Source organism: Scyliorhinus torazame, chromosome 19 (assembly GCF_047496885.1).
Source record: "Scyliorhinus torazame isolate Kashiwa2021f chromosome 19, sScyTor2.1, whole genome shotgun sequence".
In the NCBI taxonomy this organism is placed as follows: Eukaryota; Metazoa; Chordata; class Chondrichthyes; order Carcharhiniformes; family Scyliorhinidae; genus Scyliorhinus; species Scyliorhinus torazame.
The window spans coordinates 71,564,498-71,583,879 of record NC_092725.1 but is presented as its reverse complement, the minus strand read 5'-3'; the positions used below and the strand labels follow the sequence as shown (position 1 = coordinate 71,583,879).

The following is a 19,382-nucleotide window of genomic DNA, read 5'->3' as shown; positions in this document are numbered from 1 at the left end:
TGTTTTCTTTTCTTTTTCTAGTCCCTTCCCAATTTGGGGTGAGCATGGGGTAACTTGAAGGGGGCTGCTCAGTCACAGGTTCTGCTGCCCAAAGACATCTCTGTCCCAACACAGGTCCAGTGACCTCCATGCATCGGTCTCCTGTGTGCATATTCTTGACTCTGGACTCCCAGGTTCCTTCCCCCGTCGCTAATCCTGCATCACAAAAGGATTCGGCAAATGGACCCTGGGGGAAGATTGTGTGTGATTTTATTTAATCTGGGGACCTTGGAGTGCCATAATTGTCTGCGCGATCATGATGGGCCGATGGTCAGATCTCAGTGACGTATCGAGCCAAGTGGATCAGAACCACCTTCTTCTGCCTTTGAAGCCAGTGAGATACACAGTCTTCCTTCGCCTGTCCTGCCATTGAGAATTCTTTGAACCGCACTTTGTCTGGCATCATCCCGCCAGATTGCTGCCATGGGTGGATGGCCCTACCAGAAGCCAAGACACATTGCTCAGGTGATCATCAGAGCACTCGAGCCTCTCCACCATCTCAAGTTGGTGATCCACGGAGGGAGTAGACAGTGGGAACGGAAACAGAAAGGTCTGACTGAGAGTGTACTTAAAGAAATCTTTGAAGGTGGCGGAAAACTTGAGAAGCTTGCTAAAAATGTACATGGGATCTTTAGCTTTATAGATAGAAGAGTAGAAAATCCACTATAAATCTCAGCTGGTGTACTATATCCAATTCAGGGCAGCTCACTTGTGGAAGGATGTGGAAGCCTTGGGGAGGTTGCAGAAGAGATTTGGGAGAATGGTACCAGGTATGTTGGACTTCAGCTATGTGGAGAGAAGGGAGAAGCTGGTGTTGTTCTTAAAGCAGAGAAGGCTAGGAGATTTGATAGACGTGCTCAAAATGATAAACGACTTTGAGAGGGTAAATAGGATAGCATTTTTTCCAGTGGAAAAAATGCTGTTAGCTAAAGGAATCACATTTAGGGCCATTGGCCAAAGAAGCAGAGAGGACATGAGTATGATCCAGAATGCAGATTCACTTTCAAAAAGGCAATTTGAAAATGGGCGGAAATGCTGAACTGTGGCGGAAACAGGCGGCATAGTAGCACAATGGTTAGCCCTGTTGCTTCACAGTACCAGGGTCCCAGGTTCGATTCCTGGCTTGGGACACTGTCTGTGCGGAGTCTGCACGTTCTCCCCGTGTCTGCGTGGGTTTCCTCCGGTTGATCCGGTTTCCTCCCACAAGTCCCGAAAGACGTGCTGTTAGGTAATTTGAACAGTCTGAATTCTCCCTCAGTGTACCTGAACAGACGCTGGAATGTGGAGACTAGGGGCTTTTCACAGTAACTTCATAGCAGTGTTAATGTAAGGCTACTTGTGACAATAATGATTATTATTAAGAACAGGGGAGTGTAACGGATTGAATGGCAGAGCTGACACAGGCCGGATGGGCCGAATGGCTTCCTAATGGTGCTCCATGATTCCAATCAGTGTGAAGTCGTTATTAAACAACGACCGCAGTGCCAGGCATCTTGAATGCATTGATTGCGAGGGTTTGTAATAAAACTGGACAAGACTGCAGCTTTTCAGGAGGCAGAGAGAGAAACTTTCTTCTCCATATGGGGTCGGATAAGGGATATTCTCACAGTCTGTGGAATGACCCGGTGTAATTGTGTTCCAAGTGCAGATTTTTTTTTGTGTGTTTCTCGATCATTTTTACGGCATGTTTTATGGGGTGAGAAATCCGTGGGGATTTGGAGAAGTTTTATTTGTCGGCGGAGTGTGGCTGGGAGCTGGTGTGTGTGGCTGGGAGCTGGTGTGTGCGCCTTTAAGCTGCTGGAGCCGGCGCTGCTGCTGCTGAGTGAGGTGCCAGTCCCCTTGCAGCCGCGGAGCGGGCACAGGGCGGATCGGCGGGCAGAGCAGAGCCGCTGTTTGCTCAGGCCGCTTCCAAGCCCAGGAGTCCGAGAGGATGGCGGAGAGCGAGGCAGAAACCCCCAGCACCCCGGGAGAGTTCGGCAGTAAATACTTCGAGTACAATGGAGTCCGGCTGCCTCCCTTCTGCAGGGGGAAGATGGAGGAGATCGCCAACTTCCCGGTCCGGGAGAGCGACATCTGGATCGTCACTTACCCCAAATCCGGTAGGAGCTCCCTGAGACCAACACCCCCCAGTCCCGCTCCACTGCCATCAAACCCGGTCTCCCTGCGGCAGGGGCGGGGGAGAGGCTTTGGGTCCGGGAGCCGGAGATTTGACCCTGTCCATTGTATCCACAGAGACCGCGTTGAACAGACTGCAGTAGCGACCATAGTGTTCACAGCCCCCCCCCCCCCCCCCACACACACACATCACCCCCCCCCCACACACACACACACATCACCCCCCCCACCCACACACACACACACACCCCCCCCACCCACACACACACACACCCGCCCCCCCCCCACACACACACACATCACCCCCCCTCTCACAAACACACACACACATCACCCCCCCCCACACACACACACATCACCCCCCACACACACACACACATCACCCCCCCCCACACACACACACATCACCCCCCCCACACACACACACATCACCTCCACACACACATCACCCCCCCCCACACACACACATCACCCCCCCCCCCACACACACACACACATCACCCACCCCCCCCACACACACACATCACCCCCCCCCACACACACACACACACATCACCCCCCCCACACACACACACACACATCACCCCCCACTCACTCCCCCGTACATCACCCCCCCCCACTCACTACCCCGTACATCACCCCCACTCACTTTCCCCGTACATCACCCCCCACTCACTTCCCCCGTACATCACCCCCCCCCACTCACTTCCCCCGTACATCACCCCCCCACTCACTTCCCCCGTACATCACCCCCCCACTCACATCCCCCGTCCATCACCCCCCACTCACTTCCCCCGTCCATCAACCCCCACTCACTTCCCCCGTCCATCACCCCCCACTCACTTCCCCCATCCATCACCCCCCACTCACTTCCCCCATCCATCATCCCCCACTCACTTCCCCCGTCCATCATCCCCCACTCACGTCCCCCATCCATCACCCCCCACTCACTTCCCCCGTCCATCACCCCCCCACTCACTTCCCCCGTCCATCACCCCCCACTCACTTCCCCCATCCATCACTCCCCACTCACTCCCCCGTCCATCACCCCCCCCGTCCATCACCCCCCCCACTCACTCCCCCGTACATCACCCCCCACTCACTCCCCCGTACATCACCCCCCACTCTCTCCCCCGTACATCACCACCCACTCACTCCCCCGTACATCACCCCCCCACTCACTCCCCCTATCACCCCCCCACTCACTCTCACACATCACCCCCACCCCCCTATCACCCCCATCCCCCATGTGTCAACTCCCATGTGTCAACCTCTCGCACGCGTCAAGCCCCCCCCCCTCCCCCACACCCCAGGCACCACCCCACCCCACCCTCCCCAGCATCACCCCCCACCCTCCACGGCGTCGCATCTCAACCCCCCAGGTGTCACCCCCCCCCATGTCACCCAACCCCCCAGGTGTCACCCCACCCCACCCCCTGGCATCACCCCACTACCCTCTCCATGCGTTACCCCCACCTCAATCATCAGCCTCCAATCCCCCATGCATCACCCCTGGGATATCATTGACAACTAGAAAATAGGTACCAAAATAATTGAATGCTAATAGATGGCAGGTTTTATTTTAAGGGACACGAGTGTAAAAGGGTGGAAGTTAGGCCGCAGCTCTATAAAGCTCTGGTTTACCCTGTTTGGAGTACTGTGTTTAGATCAGAACACCCCACCTCACCAAAGGGAATTTGGCTCTGGAAAGGGTGCAGTGCAGATTCACCAGAATGATATGGTTTAAAAAAGGATGACATTATCAGGACAGGTTGCATAGACGAGGCTTGCATTTGTCAAGTGGATTGAAATAAACAATTTCCTCTGCTGGGGGGAGACCAGAAGAAGGGGGCATAACCTTAAAAATTCAACCATGACTGTTCAGGGGTGATATCAAAAAGCACTTTTGTCTCTCAAACGACAGTGTTAATCTGGAACTATCTTCAAAAATCTGTTGAGGCCAAGTGAGTTGAAAATGTCAAAACTGAGACTGATGGATTTTTGTTTGGCAAGGTATTAAAGATTAAAAAACCAAGGTGGGGAAATATGGTTAAAATGTTGATCAACCCTGTTCTAATTTCTGGCAAGTTGGTTAAACATGGCGAACTACAGAACATATTAGAAAGGATCTGCCTGGTAATATTCAGGAGATGGTGGACATTGAAGGGTGTGTTACATTTTAAAAAATATAACGTTAAAATCAGGGCTGAACAGGCATTAATGCCAAGCAACTGGCTAATCATGCATTACTTGATCATGATGCACAAAGAGGTCCAGCAGGCAGAGTTTTTGCATACACACCAAAGCCAAAAGAGAAGTCGGTATGACATATAACACATTCAGTGCAGTGGCGGTGGTGGAATAGGACCACAGCAAATGTTACATCTGACCGCCAGGCAAGTACTAAGCTGAAGAATAATGTCAACAGCCGCAATATTAAAAGGGATAGTCTGAAACCAGTGCCTATTTGGATGTAGGTTAATATTTTACTAGCCTGCCACTATTCCATTTAAATCTAGAGGCTGGTTTACACTTGTTCCACCTCTACAGACAATAGAAACAGACCCCGATGCACTGTTGTGCCCATAGCCCGGTTTTGTCGAGTGAGCATGGTTCACTTAAAAAAACAGAAGGATTGATTTTTAATCGCTTTTCCTATATTTTCTTTTTTTTAAATATAAATTTAGAGTACCCAATTATTCTTTTTCCAATTAAGGGGCAATTTAGCGTGGCCCTCTGGGTTGTGGGGGTGAAACCCACGCTGACACGGGGAGAATGTGCAAACTCCACAAGGACAGTGACCTGGGGCCGGAATCGAACCTGGGTCCTCATTGCCGTAAGCAGCAGTGCTAACCACTGTGCCACCACGCCGCCCTCTCATATTTGCTGTTATCCTGTTGCGGATTTGTTATCTGCAGAGACATACCGCGCACATCACTGCACCTACATTTGGCCAGAGACCTGAGTAACACTGCAACTTTCTTGTGGAACAGGTTTGAAACCCCACTGTGATGTGCTGTTTTGCCTGTCGGGATGTTTGCGTACATAGTGTTGAACAAAGAACATCAAGCCAAATAAATGAACAAAGCTGATTTATTTACACTACTTAAATAAGATTTGAACAAGTTCCAAGGTAAAAGTTATTAAATTAAACTATACAATATCTCCAACCATCAACTATACAACTCACCTTCCTCGTGCCTAAACACCTTCTCCCAGAATCCCAGGAGTCACATGATATTTGTATGACTGCTCCTTATCTTCATCTGTTGGTGAGAAGTATTAACATCAAATTGTTAACCTTTTGTCTTCTTTACAATATACATATTGTTACATCCACCACTGGTGGAAATCACAGATCTGACTGGAGGCATACTGCTGCAGTTCATTTCAATGTAAACCTGGTAGTGGGACAGCGGCGTCAGACATCTTTTCCATTTAAAGGCAGGAAAAAGGTGGCATTTATTACCAGTATGTTTCTGAATTTAAGGATGTCTCACCTAATTACAAAAATGTTTTATGGTACTCTCTTCAGCAAAGCCCAGAGTTCACTTATAGGCTGATTTGTACTGACGCCTCCAAAACTTGGGTCAGGACTAACTCCCTAAGAGTGTGAGTATGCAGGCATGAAAACCTGTGCCCCTGCCAGAGTCCTGCCCCTGGGCCATTTTTCTGGAGACAAGATCTGAAATGGCAAGACTGGCCACTTAATGATTGTTGAAGGTGAATTAAGGCCTACTTCAGAACCAGGCTGGCTGGAATTCGGCCTTCGGGCTTCCTGAGAGGCCGCGGAACAGAGGCTAGCTGCCTGGAGGCAGATTCCACGTGACAGATCACGGGATCAATACTCCAGGTAGGCTTTGCAGATCTCCCCGTGTGCCTATGGCCACTGGATGCCCTGTGGAGGGTCTTCCCACAACAGTGATGGCCCACCAGCTGAGGGAACATTTTAACTTTAAAAACTAAAGGAGTTGGGAGGACACCTCCACCTTGAGTCTCTCTCTCGGACATCCAGTTTTCAGAGCCCACTCTTCATCCTGAATTGGATGGTGAGCTCACCCTCTGAATGCTAATTGGCCAATTCGGGGAAAATCACTGCTGGGTAACTATTTCCCACACAGTGAAGCTTCTGATTGCTCTTTGACCCTGACATTGGGCTCTAGAACCCTGTGGGGTACATTCTGCCCCAGGTCTGATTCAGTAGCATTACATGACTTGCACATAAAACAGTTTGATTACTTCTGCAGAGGCTAAAAACACTTCTACTGTTTCTTTCCCAGGAGGGACAACTGGTAGGGAATGAATTAAAACTTCTTATATCGTTCCTCCCTTTATTTGCTCAGAATTAAATTTAAGACAGCATTTAAACTACCATTTTTAAATTCTTTCAGAGGGATGTGGGTGTCACTAGCAAGGCCGGAATTTGTTGCCCACCCTTAATTATCCTTGAGTTGAGTGGCTTACTTGGCCATTTCAGAGGGAAGTTAAGAGTAAATCATATTGCTGAGGGTCTGGAGTCACATATAGGCCTGACCAGGCAAGGATGGCAGATTTCCTTCCCTCTAGAGGCATCAGTAAACACGATGGCTTTTCATGACAATTGATGATAGTTTGAAGGTCACCATTAGTGAGACTAGCTTTCAATTCCAGATATATTAATTTAATTCCGCCAGCTGCTGTGGTGATATTTGCACCTGTGTTTCTGGATTGCCAGTCCAATGACATTGCCACTACTAGGCCACCGTCTCCGCTAAAGGATTTGCAGTTTGAATCTGAAATTACTAGATGCAGGGGTTCCATGGTCAGGTTGGATGATCTATTCAATGTTCCATTGACCCTGTTTATACGTTGGGTAGCATTTTTTGGAAAAAATGGTAAAGTGTCAGATTCTGATTGAAAACCGACAAACACAGCCAGGTTTTCTATCCTAATCCTCTGACACATTGTCAGGAAAATAATTGGTGACGTGTTTAGCGCCATCATGCTGGTAGAGGCGTCAAGCCTGGCTACACAGAGTGCAGGGCACCATCTTTATCTTTAAGGGACGCTGTGATCAACAACACTGAACTCTTTTCTCTTCCCCCCCCCCCCCCCCCCCCCCCCCAAACTCACAAGCTTCGGGGTGATCCTCCACCATTGACATATTGAGGGGCACTACCCACCATCCTCCCCCTCCCAGCGGGCACTGCACAATCTCGGTCCTGAACCCCGAGGCCACCAGGCACTTTTGCATCCCCGACTGTGGTCATCATGACTGGTTTTCCATTTCAAAAACGGGTAGTGCCTCTGCCAGGGGGGACATCAGACGAGGCTAGAAGGTACGATGTAATATCATTTAATTATATTTAAATTTTAAAAAATTAATGGAAAAAAGCTTCATGCCTTTTCTGGGCATAAACCTGATCACATCACTGGTGAGGGGACAGGGAAGATCTCAAACTGATATCTCACTGGAGCAGGACCCGTTATGGACATCTCGTGGGATTTAGCGGCCATAACGGGACTTACGTGGTCATCGAATGGCCCCGAAGAATTGCTGCCATTATTTTTAGAGGCACTAGAACCAGGAACAGTCTCACTGTGACATTGAAAATCGAATGTGAATACTCTCTAAATGTTAATATTCTTTATTTTCCACTTGGTTGAAATCAGTTTATATTTTGTTTGCTGTCCAGAGTTTTTAAAAAAATGGTAACTTGAAGTGAAATGCCTGAGGAACTAAGTTATCATCAGTATCTACAGTCATTCTGTCATTTCTGCTTGGAGTAACTTCTTCAAGCTAGTTTTCCCCATGACAGTAGCAGTGCACCAATCACTGTTCAGTATGATAGGGATTTGTTGAAGTTATTTTTGTTTATCTCAATTATTTTTTCAAAGCACCACCATTTCTCTGCAACTTTGGCCTTGCGAATCTTTCAGGATATTCTGGTTTTGGTTGCATGGCCAAGTTACCTTTGCATTAATTTGCAATCATTGACAAGAGAATGAGTGAGGATAATTTTTCCTGTTAGTCTAAGCTTTAGGGGCACTGAGACTTTTTATTTTAAATTTTTTTAATTTATTATAAATTTAGAGTACCCAATTTTTTTTCAATAAAGGGGTAATTTAGAGTGGCCAATCCACTTAACCTGCACATCTTTGGGTTGTGGAGATGAAACTCACGCAGACATGGGGAGAATGTGCAAATTCCACACAAACAGTGACCCGGCGCTGGGATTGACCCCGGGCCCAGCGCTATAGGCAGCTGTGCTAACCACTGCACCACCGTGCCGCCCCGGGGTACTGAGATTTTAGATGTACATCACTCTGCATCCCGGAATTTGGAAAGGAATCCGATTATCGTTTACGTGTAAAGTAACAACATCATTTTCTGTTGTAACTTGTTAATTTGCCATGTTTAGGGTTCCAGGCCGGATTCAACTGTCGAGCATTTTTATGCCATTCCTATTTACAATTCCCCTTGCAATTCAGATTTTCCCTGAGTGAATCTGTGCTATTTTCCATTTGTTAATTTTTTTACTTTGTCAAGCTCCCATGTGTTCTTCCTGCCTTGGTGTCAGAACTTCACCTCTTAACACACCAGCCAGGTGCAAATGACCTCAACCCCCAGTAAAAGATGTTTAAGTATAGTCGCTCACTGTGCGCCTAGTCCTTGCGAAGTGAGTAATTTATTTAACAGGAATTTATTTGCAAATTATGCCTCACGAATGTTCCTACAAGCCTAACTGGGCCCAACTGCCGAGGGAAACCATAAAATTTGCTTCATGGTCTGCATTGTTCATTGGTTTGCACATTAAAAGCAGAAGTAAACCTGGACCTCATCATTAATGACGCAGCCACGAGAAACAGGACCTCTTCATCATTAATGACCCAGCTACGAGAAAAAGAACTGGCATGTTGTGAGTCTGCACCAGCTCACATAGTAATATTATCATTCCATTCAAACTGTCATTCTGAGGGTGGCACGTGGGTCATTGGTTAGCACTGCTGCCTACGGCGCTGAGGCCCCAGGTTTGCATCCCGGCCCTGGGTCACTGTCCGTGTGGAGTTTGCACATTCTCCTTGTTTCTGTGTTGGTTTCACCTCCACAACCTAAAGATGTGCAGGTTAGGTGGATTGGACATGCTAAATTGCCCCTTAATTGGGAAAAGAAAATAATTGGGTACTCTAAATTGATAAAGAAAAATGTCATTCCATTCAAAATTATTAACAGGAAATTACAGTTAACAATGTGAGATTTAAACTGAAGACGTTCAGTTCAAATTCTTCCCTCAGTAATTTTATTGGAAACATTACCATGCTAATTGCCATAGTTCCTTGAAATGAAGGCACTTGTATACTGCTGGATTGAGCACATTATTGATGGATCCTGTGTACAATTCATCCAAATTTTAATCTGAATTTAACAGTTTAAAAATCATGGTAATTGGACCGTTTCCTTCATTATTTTCATGCAATGCACCCCCCAATGTCAAATTAAAAATCAATCATTGTTGAAATTTTATTAATCAAAGGACAGTAGACGCTGCAGAAGAGTTAGCATATTTTCCTGTCACTTCTGAACACAGAACCTAGCCCAGATTGAGAACCGGGGAGCGTTCTCTGTCTAGTTGCTGTAAGAGAAATGAGATTGGGTAGTCTTAATCGCACATTGGCTCACAGCACAAAAATTATCCTCAACCGATTATTTTGTTTGATGCCAGAAGGAATGTTGGTCTGGAAAAAATGGGGAAAAATAAACACATTGGGTATTCCTTCACAGTTGGGGGTAAATTTAAGACAAAGGAAGTATTACTGCGCAGGCCCTTTTAGAAGTGGTCAATGTAGACAATTGGAGCCTGAAAGGAGAAACTGTTCCATTTCCCAGTGCTAACATCTGATGATAACACATTTATAAATATATTATTCACTCAAAATAACTATGAATGATATTTTTAACTTGTAAAATCTGTGTAAATAAACCTTGATCCATGGAGTGAAAAATCTTTCATTGTGAAGTTTCAAGTTATAAGAATTTGTCTACATTAACCTTTTATCTCAATTTACTTTCTGGTGTATTTTAGCACATATATATATATATATATATGCATGCCAAAATAGGAAACTAGCAAAAACTGACTAACATTTTCACCCAATAAAGCTGGTAGTTCAGAACAGTCCTAAACAAAAACCAATAATATATACAATCTTGGGGGTCACAAATACATGGAAGTTGACCTTGTCTCCCTCAGTGTTTCCTCTTTAATAACTAGTTTTAATCTAATTTCCCATCATTCCCTAATTCCACGCCCCTTTGTTTTCTCCAGTCATCTGCTGTGGGATACTTTTCGAAAATCCATGTATGCTACATACACTGCATCTTCCCCATCCACAATATCACTTATAAAATTTATAATGAACAATCTTCCTTCTGAAATCACTGGTGCCTGCTCCAAATTATGTTCCTTTCATGTAATGTAGCAGTTTGGGAAAAAATGTTAACACTTTATTGGGATACAATTACTGTACCATGCATTCTGAGAGGACCATTTCTAGTTTCTGAAGTTGCACATATTTCTGATCGAAATAGAGATCCGTATATCTGGAATGTTAATTTGTTTTAGTCAGGTCTATAGTGAGAAGTACTACACTTCCATAGAAGAATGTAACGGGCAGGATGTTCACTAATGCTGAAATCCACATATAGTAAATTTTTGAAGGCGGAATCATAACATTTCTGTACTGTGCCGGAAGGCCGGTCTTTGGCTCATTGTCTGCTAATGTATCATCCTGAGCTGTTTCTTTGGCAGTTTTTGGTCAGTGGTTGTGTGCCATTGCCTTCCATTCTCCGGGGTGTCATGAGGCGACTGGACCTAAGTCTACCTCAGCTGGAATGAGAATCAAATTGGCATTATTCTGAAACACATGCTAACCATCTAGACAACTGAGCTAACCGGCCCTCAATCATGACATTCGTCACTATGTATATAAAATGGGATTATATTGATTTCAGCAATATGTTCATATTTCTGTGGGTTATGATATGTTGTCGGATACGTTGTATGATGTGTGCTGACATATAAAGCAGTCATTGAATGTGTTTTATGCATTTTGGAAACATTAACTCAGGATCTTTGCTTGCCCAAAATCCAGTTTTGGATTAATAGTACTTTCCTCCACACCACAAACTTAGTATTCCTTTTTTTCTTCTTTATTCGTTCATGGGATGTGGACGTCACTGGCTGGGCCAGCATTTATTGCCCATCCATGAGGGCATTTAAGAGTTAACCGCATTGCTGTGGGTCTGGAGTCACACTACATGTTCCTTCAGCGTTCCACCTCAGACTGGACTAGACTGTTCACAACCTGAGGCTGAGCTGATCACATATACATTCCACTCGAGAAAACACCTCCAGAACATCACTTGCCTCTGCCTATCTGCCACGGTAACGCTGATCTGTACTTTTGACAGCTTCAAACATAACATTACAAAATATCAAATACTCTGGATGCTAGAAATCTGAAATAAAAACAGAAAATACCGAAAAAGCGGGGTTGGCAGCACATGTGGAGAGAGAAACAAAGTGTTAACATCCATGTTAACATCTCGTCTAATACCTCCTTTGATCTGAGTCCATTTCTTTGGTCAAACCTCTGGGATCACTTTTGGATATTTGTTTTACATTGAGGAATTACTTAATACAAATTCTTGTTACTGCTGTATACGAATTTGGTCAAGAACCTTCTCCCAGCCTTTCTGGTGGAGATCCTGGAGTACTCATGCCTTTGAAATAACCCCAAATTGATGTCATGCCTACATGAGACTTTTATACCCACTATTGGCATCTGCCTCTTGGCGCCTAACGGACTGCACATCCACGTGACAAATATTGTTCTCCATCTTTTCCAACACCATTCACAATACCAGTTCCACAAGCAAGCCAGTGGATTTAGATGTTCGTGAAAGCCCCAACACCCCTCTCTCACTAATACAGAACAAATGCCACCACCATTATCCACCCCGCGGTTTCAGGTTTTATTATTTATGTCTTTCAGTGCTTTTTTTAGTCAACATGGGAAATTTTCATTTGGAACAATTTTCCCAGCTTTTGGCACTCAATGTCACCTTCAGCACTGCCAGATCATGAGTGACTGTTGGGGTGTTGCACAATACAGCCTTAATAGTCACACCCAGTATCACCGCTGCTTGATATTTCTAAAATGGTCGCTTGCAGTCTGGAAGAGAGGATCATTTCCATGGGGGGGCGGGTGGGGAAGAAGATTTGTGGTTGGCAATGTGTTTGAAAATTAGAGTGCTGGAGTAAGGAAAAACTAAGATTGAATAGTAAAGGTCTGTTGGTGAACAAATAATGATGGGGTTTGGTGCCATTTTTATTCCAAGATGGAAAAATACTTATTAAAAAGATAGGATAGAGTCCATAATAGTAGAGTCCATAATAGTGTATATTTACTTTTTGTCGCATGGTAATGTTTTTCAATGGAGATTAATTTTGCATTTAAAACAATGGCGAACTTTATTTTCCATTTAGAATAATGGAGAATTAGAGGGGAGCTTGAGCAATGCTGCTTTTCTGATATGCCTTTCCTTTAGGGTTGAAATTCCTGTATGCACTATTTTCAGTAACTGACTGAGAAATATTTGCGCTACAAAACAAATGGGTTAATGAACTTGTGAAAACAGTGCACATGAATGTGACACAAAGGCATTAACTATCTTGCGAAAAATAGCAGACAGATGAATCTTAATCTCCGCACTTCCCCATTTCCCTCACCCTGCAACTGGCTTTAAAAAGTTGGAATATTTTGATAAATAGATGATGGTGCAAATTGATTTATGTTTAACATAAGCTAAATACAACATTAGACATGGAAATATTTTAATAGGATTGGGTTTGCTTTCAAACATTTAATCACAATTTTTACATTTGGCCTGAACAAAATTGTTTCAGACTTAATTGAGCGAAGCTCAAGAAAGACTATGTAAAATGCTAGATTTATATTTGTGATAATTAGTTTTATATGTTGCTCATGGATACTTGGGTGTTACACTGTTGAAATAACAATTTATATCCACAATTGGAAAACTGAAAGATCATGGAAAGAAACATTCATCTCCATAGAAAAACATTACCATGGGACAAAAAGTAAATATTCATTATTATGGACTCCTATCTTTTTAATAAGTATTTTTCCATTTTTTCCCTACTCCAGCACTATAATTTCCAATCGCATTGCCAACCACAAATGACCTCCTCTGAGACAAAGAAGTGTTTAACAGTCAGTTCCTGAAAATGCATGTTTTCCTTATCCACTGCAGGCAGCTAAATAAATAAATACTACAAATATATAAACCTCAACATGTAATAAGCTCTTTGCTGTCCATCTGTTTAGGAAGAGACTTTGTGTAATAGAGGTCACGAATATATAAAAGCTAAAGGTGGAATTGTAATCCTACCAATCAGAATAAAAAGAGTGGAGAAGCGGTCAACATTGGCTTCATTTCTTGTTTGTTCCCGTTGATTCTCTATTTAATGCCGTGGGCTTCTGCAGAGGAAGATCCTCCTGCCAACCTAAAATGATGGGACCTCCTTTTGTTGCTTCTTTAAGTTGTCTCTTCTTTGGCTGTGTACCAGATCATGAAGTGTTAGGCACCCTTGGAAAATGCTCAAAACACCGATAAGCCCTCCTCTTCAGTGGACTGAGGGAGATCCCAACACTATTCTGCAGCTAGTCCAGCCTGCTCGCTCAACCTTCATTTGGATCTCCCGTTTTAAAGGCTTTACTGAACTTTCTGAGCCACACTGTTAGTAGTTGTGTTTTACGTTGCAGTGACCTCCAATAAAAATTCAAATCAACTGACTCAAGAAATGCTGGCAGATTCGGAAAAGCACACCTCATGACTGGCACAAATCAGCATGACTCACTGTGTGAAAGGGCTTAGCTGCTCAAAGTAGGAAAGTGTTCTGTTGTCTGACAATGTCCACTTAGCCTGATGATATCTTAGACTTACCCAATATGATATACTTTGGTTGAAGTTACATCAAAAACAGAATCCACCCTAAGTAACGGATGAATGAGCAGTATGAATCACTTTCCAGAGTTCAACGAGCAAGCTCTTGTCCTTAGCAGTCCTGCCTTGTGTGTATGCATCAATTTACTTGGATAGGTTTGGAAGGCACATCAACCGGGAATGGAGTGGAGTGGAGAGTGGTCTCCTCCAATCCTTGGAGATGCAGAGTGTGAGAGCCTCCATTGTTTTAGCAATACAGCAGTGAGACATCAAAGTGTTCCATGCTGGTCTTGGTAGAATTACACTGTATCTGTAATCTATCAGAGAAAATAAAGCTATCAGTCTTACCTTTGTAAAATCTTTCTGAACACAATACACTCATTTTCAATTTTGTTCTGTATCACCTTAGTGGTTGTATAATAGGAATTACTGGATAATGTGTGGCTGCCTGAACAACTGACAGGTGGAAGCATTTTTAATTTGTTTCAATTGCCCAGATGCAAAATGTGTAACTTGTTCTGTGGATTATAGCACACTGTCTTTGATGCACTTCAAATTCAGCTCCTTGTTCTCAAACTTAACCCGGTTTACATCAGTAAAGTAAGTACTTTACATCCGAGATCTTGAGAGAACAATTAAGAGTACGGACTTTGATTTGTTTTTAGCCTTCCTAGCTCAAGTGTCCCAAGTTTAATTAAAATTACCCATTCACTCAGTTCTCACAGAGAGCGCATAACATGCATATATCACTGCTAAATTCATAGGATCATAAAATCTCTATGGTGCAGAAAGAGGTCATTCAGCCTATCTAATCTGTATCGACCCTCTGAGCATCCTACCTAGGCCCAATCCCCCACCCTATCCCCATAACCCCACCTAGGAGCAATTCAGCATATCTAACGTGCAAATCTTTGGACTGTAGGAGGAAGCCAGAGCCCCTGGAAGAAACCCAAGACACGGTGAGAATGTGCAAACTCCACACAGACATTCACGTAATGTCAGAATTGAACCCAGGACTGCCGCTGTGTGGTTCATTTTCAGCTCACCAAATGAACTCACTTCCAGAATATTTGGAAATCAAACTAAACAAAGCAAAAAAAAAAGCACATTTATTCCTCTATTTGACTAAGGCAAGAAAGAATTGATATCAATCTAAGTTATGACACAGAAATGATTTTTCCTTCATGTATCTAGTAGAGAGCTTGTGCTGGGGATAGCACCTGCATTTATCTGGGATTTTCATACAATTGGTTCAGTCATCAATCCTTTTTTTCTGTTAGTTTATTTCTTATTGGTGTAATATGAGCCAGAGAAAAAGGCTGATGTTTTCTGATATGGGATTGTGCATCAGGAATAAATTGGAACCCCACAGAACCAAGACTGAAGGTTCAGAATCCACCTTCCATGGTATAGGTGTTAAAAATGCCACAGGAAGAAATAGATTGCACTTCAAATGTGTGCAGGTTTGGGAGATAATTTTTTTTCCGCATTATGGTTTAAATTATCCTCCTGCAGATAAATGCAAAAATTGAATTGTGTTGCACTTGTTTGTGAGTCAAATGTATTTTCTGAACAAACCCGTATTCCTCCCCCACCATGAATAGAATTGGTTGCTTCTCAGAAATGATGTAATGCTTTGGTGAATAGACCTGCTGCAGTACAGCAATATTTCTGATCATAGACTTCAGTTATTTATAACCTGAATTTAATGGACCTGTTCAAAATTCTATCTGCTGCTGAAAGCGTCTGTTGCGACTGGGTGTAAAGTCAATAGTATCCCCTCCGTGCAAGGCCACAAATGCTGTCTGCATGGCACTTCAGGGCAGTAGCACATGACAATTATAGTTTGGGTATATGTGTTGCCATTGTATTCTGCCCCCAGTATATATGCATGATATAATAATTAGGAATAGACACTTCAGAGTTTTCAGTCATCTTCAGTTACAGAGTAAAAGGATAATGTAGACGTGATGTCACAAAATTGGGCTCTAACTGCACAAATCAATCCCCCACCCCACTCAATGTCATTACCTCCTAAATGCAACAAGTTAGGCAGATAATATTCACAGCCGCTTCAGTACTTTCCTCACCGGTGACTCTGGATAGCTCATATTAGAAGCAAATCTGACTCTGGTGACGGTGGGCTTTACAGCTGAATATGATTTGTTTATTCAGATTTCCTTCCTGTAATACTTTAACATTAGTAAAGTAAGTACTTTACATCCGAGATCTTGAGAGAACAATTGAGAGTACGGACTTTAACTGATTTGTTTTTAGCCTCCCTAGCTCAAGTTCAATTAAAATTATCCGTTCACTCAGTTCTCTCGGAGAGCGCATAACATGCATATATCACTGCTAAATTCATAGGATCATAAAATCCCTACAGTGCAGAAAGAGATCATTCAGCCTATCTAATCTGTATCGACCCTCTGAGCAAGCTACCTAGGCCCAATCCCCCACCCTATCCCCATAACCCCACCTCGGAACAATTTAGCATATCTAACGTGCACATCTTTGGACTGTAAGAGGAAGCCAGAGCACTTGGACGAAACCCACGCAGACACGGTGAGAATGTGTAAACTCCACACAGACAGTCACGTGATGTCAGAATTGAACCCAGGTCTCTGCTGCTGTGAGGCAGCAGTGCTAACCACCGTGCCACCATGCCACCCCCAAATTCAAATATAAAATTCTAGCATTTTATGGTCACTCTTCCCTAGAGGCTCTTTACTACATTGTTATTAATTAACCCTTTCTCATTGCACAATACCAGTTCCATGGAGGATAGCAATGAAATATAGGTAGAATAATTAACAACAAATGCTTGACATAGAATCCCTACAGTGCAAAGGAGGCCATTCAGCCTCGGGTCTGCACCAACCCTCCGAAAGAGCACCCTACCTAGGCCCACTCCCTCGCCTTATCTCCGTAACCCCATAACCTAAACTGCACATCCCTGGGATGCTGAGGAGCAATTTATCATGGCCAGTCCACCTAATCTGCACATCTTTGGGCTGTGGGAGGAAACCGGAGCACCTGGAGGTAACCCACACAGACATGGGGAGAAAGTGCAAACTCCACACAGACAGTCACCCGAGCTGGAATCGAACCTGGGTCCCTGGTGCTGTGAGGCAGCAGTGCTAACTACTGTGCCACCGTGCTGATATGAATTGACATTCAAGAGCTTATAATCAGCAAATTAATTTCTTGTTATTTTTAAAAGACTATTAAGACTCCATTACCATGTGTGCTACTGTTCGCATGCACCGTACACTTATAGTTACTACATTACATCTTTTGCAGTTCCTTTTATGCAGTATATTATAGGTATTTTCTGCATTTTTATAAGATGCCAGAGGTTAGATTTGTGGCTGGTCATTATTGATACAGGGTTTAATATCGTTTCCAGTCACCTCAGAATATGGAGAGAATATCTGTAGGGAGAGAATAGAGCTAACGTTTCGAGTCCAGCTGACCCTTTGTCAAAAGCTCTTTTCTCTCCCTACAGATGCTGCCAGACCTGCTGAGATTTTCCAGCATTTTCTCTTTGGTTTCAGATTCCAGCATCCATAGTAATTTGCTTTTCTGGAGAAAATATGCTGTAGCTGCTTTGTTAAATAAAGTAGGGGCTGGTTTAGTACAGTGGGCTAAACAGCTGGCTTGAAATGCAGAACAAGGCAGCAGTGCGGGTTCAATTTCCGTTCTGGCCTCCCCGAACAGGCGCTGGAAGGTGGCGACTGGGGGCTTTTCACAGTAACTTCATTGAAGCCTACGTGTGACAATAAGCGATTATTATTATTAAAGACTTAATAAGATTTATGAGTCTTTCACTGTCTTCAACAAAATAATGCACCAGCGTGTGATATTTCCAAAATAAACCAACTTGATTACTTGATGTAAAAGCAAAATACTGTAGATACTAGAAATCTCAAACAGAAACAGAAAATGCTGGAAATACTCATTGGTCAGGCAGCATTTGTGGAGAGAACCCTGAAACGTTAACTTAGTTTTTCTCTCCACAGATGCTGACTGATGTGCTGAGTATTTCCGACACTTTCTATTTTCTATATGGGTGAAGGCCAAGGAGACACCTGTGGACAAAAGAAAGGATTTTGTAATTGTTACGGGAAGTCAGTGTTTTAGAAGTTGAAAATTTTAAAAGGGAATCACAGTTCATCCACATGTATTCATTTTTTAAAAAGAAATTTAGAGTACCCAATTCATTTTTTCCAATTAAGGGGCAATTTAGTGTGGCCAATCCACCTACCCTGCACATCTTTGGGTTGTGGGGGCGAAACCCACGCAAACATGGGGAGAATGTGCAAACTCCACACGGACAGTGACCCAGAGCCGGGATCGAACCTGGGACCTCGGCGGCGTGAGGCAGCAATGCTAACCACTGCGCCACAGTGCTGCCCCATTCACATGTATTCATAAAACCAAATCAAATAGAAAGTGTGTGCATTTAAGAATGAAGACCGGATGTAATAATGTCTGGTGATTCATTGGGACAAGTGGGTGTGTTATTGTGAGTCACTAGCTGTCTTTATTCTTATTTTTAAAATGGAAGTTTCCTTGCTGGCATTATTCACTTAATTCAATCTCCTAAGTGTATCATAGAGCAGTAAGGGGTTATTTTTGTGGTACTGTGGTCAGAACACTATTGAAAATAAGATTACACAATAGGAAGTTAGGATTTATCAAGACCGGGGTGGCACAGTGGCGCAGTGGTTAGCACTGCTGCTTGCAGCACCGAGGACCCGTGTTCGATCCTGGCCCCGGGTCACTGTCCGTCTGGAGCTTGCACATTATCCCTGTGTCTGCATGGGTCTCACCCTCACAACCCAAAGATGTGCAGGGTAGGTGGATTGGCCATGCTAAATTGCCCATTAATTGGAAAAAAAATTGGATATTCTAAATTTTATTACAAAAAAAGTATTTACAAGAAATAACATGTTCCTTGTTTTCTTTCCCTCCTTTCCATTAATCTGTACGGGTATCTGCTGTGCTCCCAATTTTCTGCCAGTAATGTCGTGTTACATTACTTCATGTAACACAGGCTGCTACTTGATGCAGTCTTAACTAAAGGATGCTCCAGACTTTGAAATGAGTTCACAGTGTTTATTGAACTATTAACACAGTTCTTAAATGAGTTCGACTCTCTGCTAATCTAGCTCAGTCTAACTATACCAGCTTGCTCTAAGCCACGTTCTAGGGT

General features: G+C 43.8%; 2 protein-coding genes across 4 annotated transcripts in view; one reads left to right on the top strand and one right to left on the bottom strand.

Moving 5' to 3' along the window:
* pnpla3 (patatin-like phospholipase domain containing 3) overlaps positions 1–19,382 on the bottom strand; it is a 153,657-nt gene that overhangs the window by 73,497 nt on the left and 60,778 nt on the right. The window contains exon 2 of one of the 2 annotated variants that reach the window (XM_072484518.1): positions 5,345–5,420. The gene's annotated coding sequence lies outside the window, so the exon portion shown is untranslated. Of the gene's footprint in view, positions 1–2,128; positions 2,241–5,344; positions 5,421–19,382 lie in introns of those variants that run through there. The other variant, XM_072484519.1, reaches the window with a different exon arrangement.
* sult4a1 (sulfotransferase family 4A, member 1) overlaps positions 1,653–19,382 on the top strand; it is a 68,211-nt gene continuing 50,481 nt past the window's right edge. Inside the window, exon 1 of one of the 2 annotated variants that reach the window (XR_011936481.1) lies at positions 1,653–2,138. Coding sequence is in view for 1 of the 2 variants with exons in the window: in XM_072484523.1 (XP_072340624.1) it covers positions 1,970–2,138 (169 nt within the window). In the remaining variant the exon portion in view is untranslated. The remainder of the gene's footprint in view (positions 2,139–19,382) is intronic. The other variant, XM_072484523.1, reaches the window with a different exon arrangement.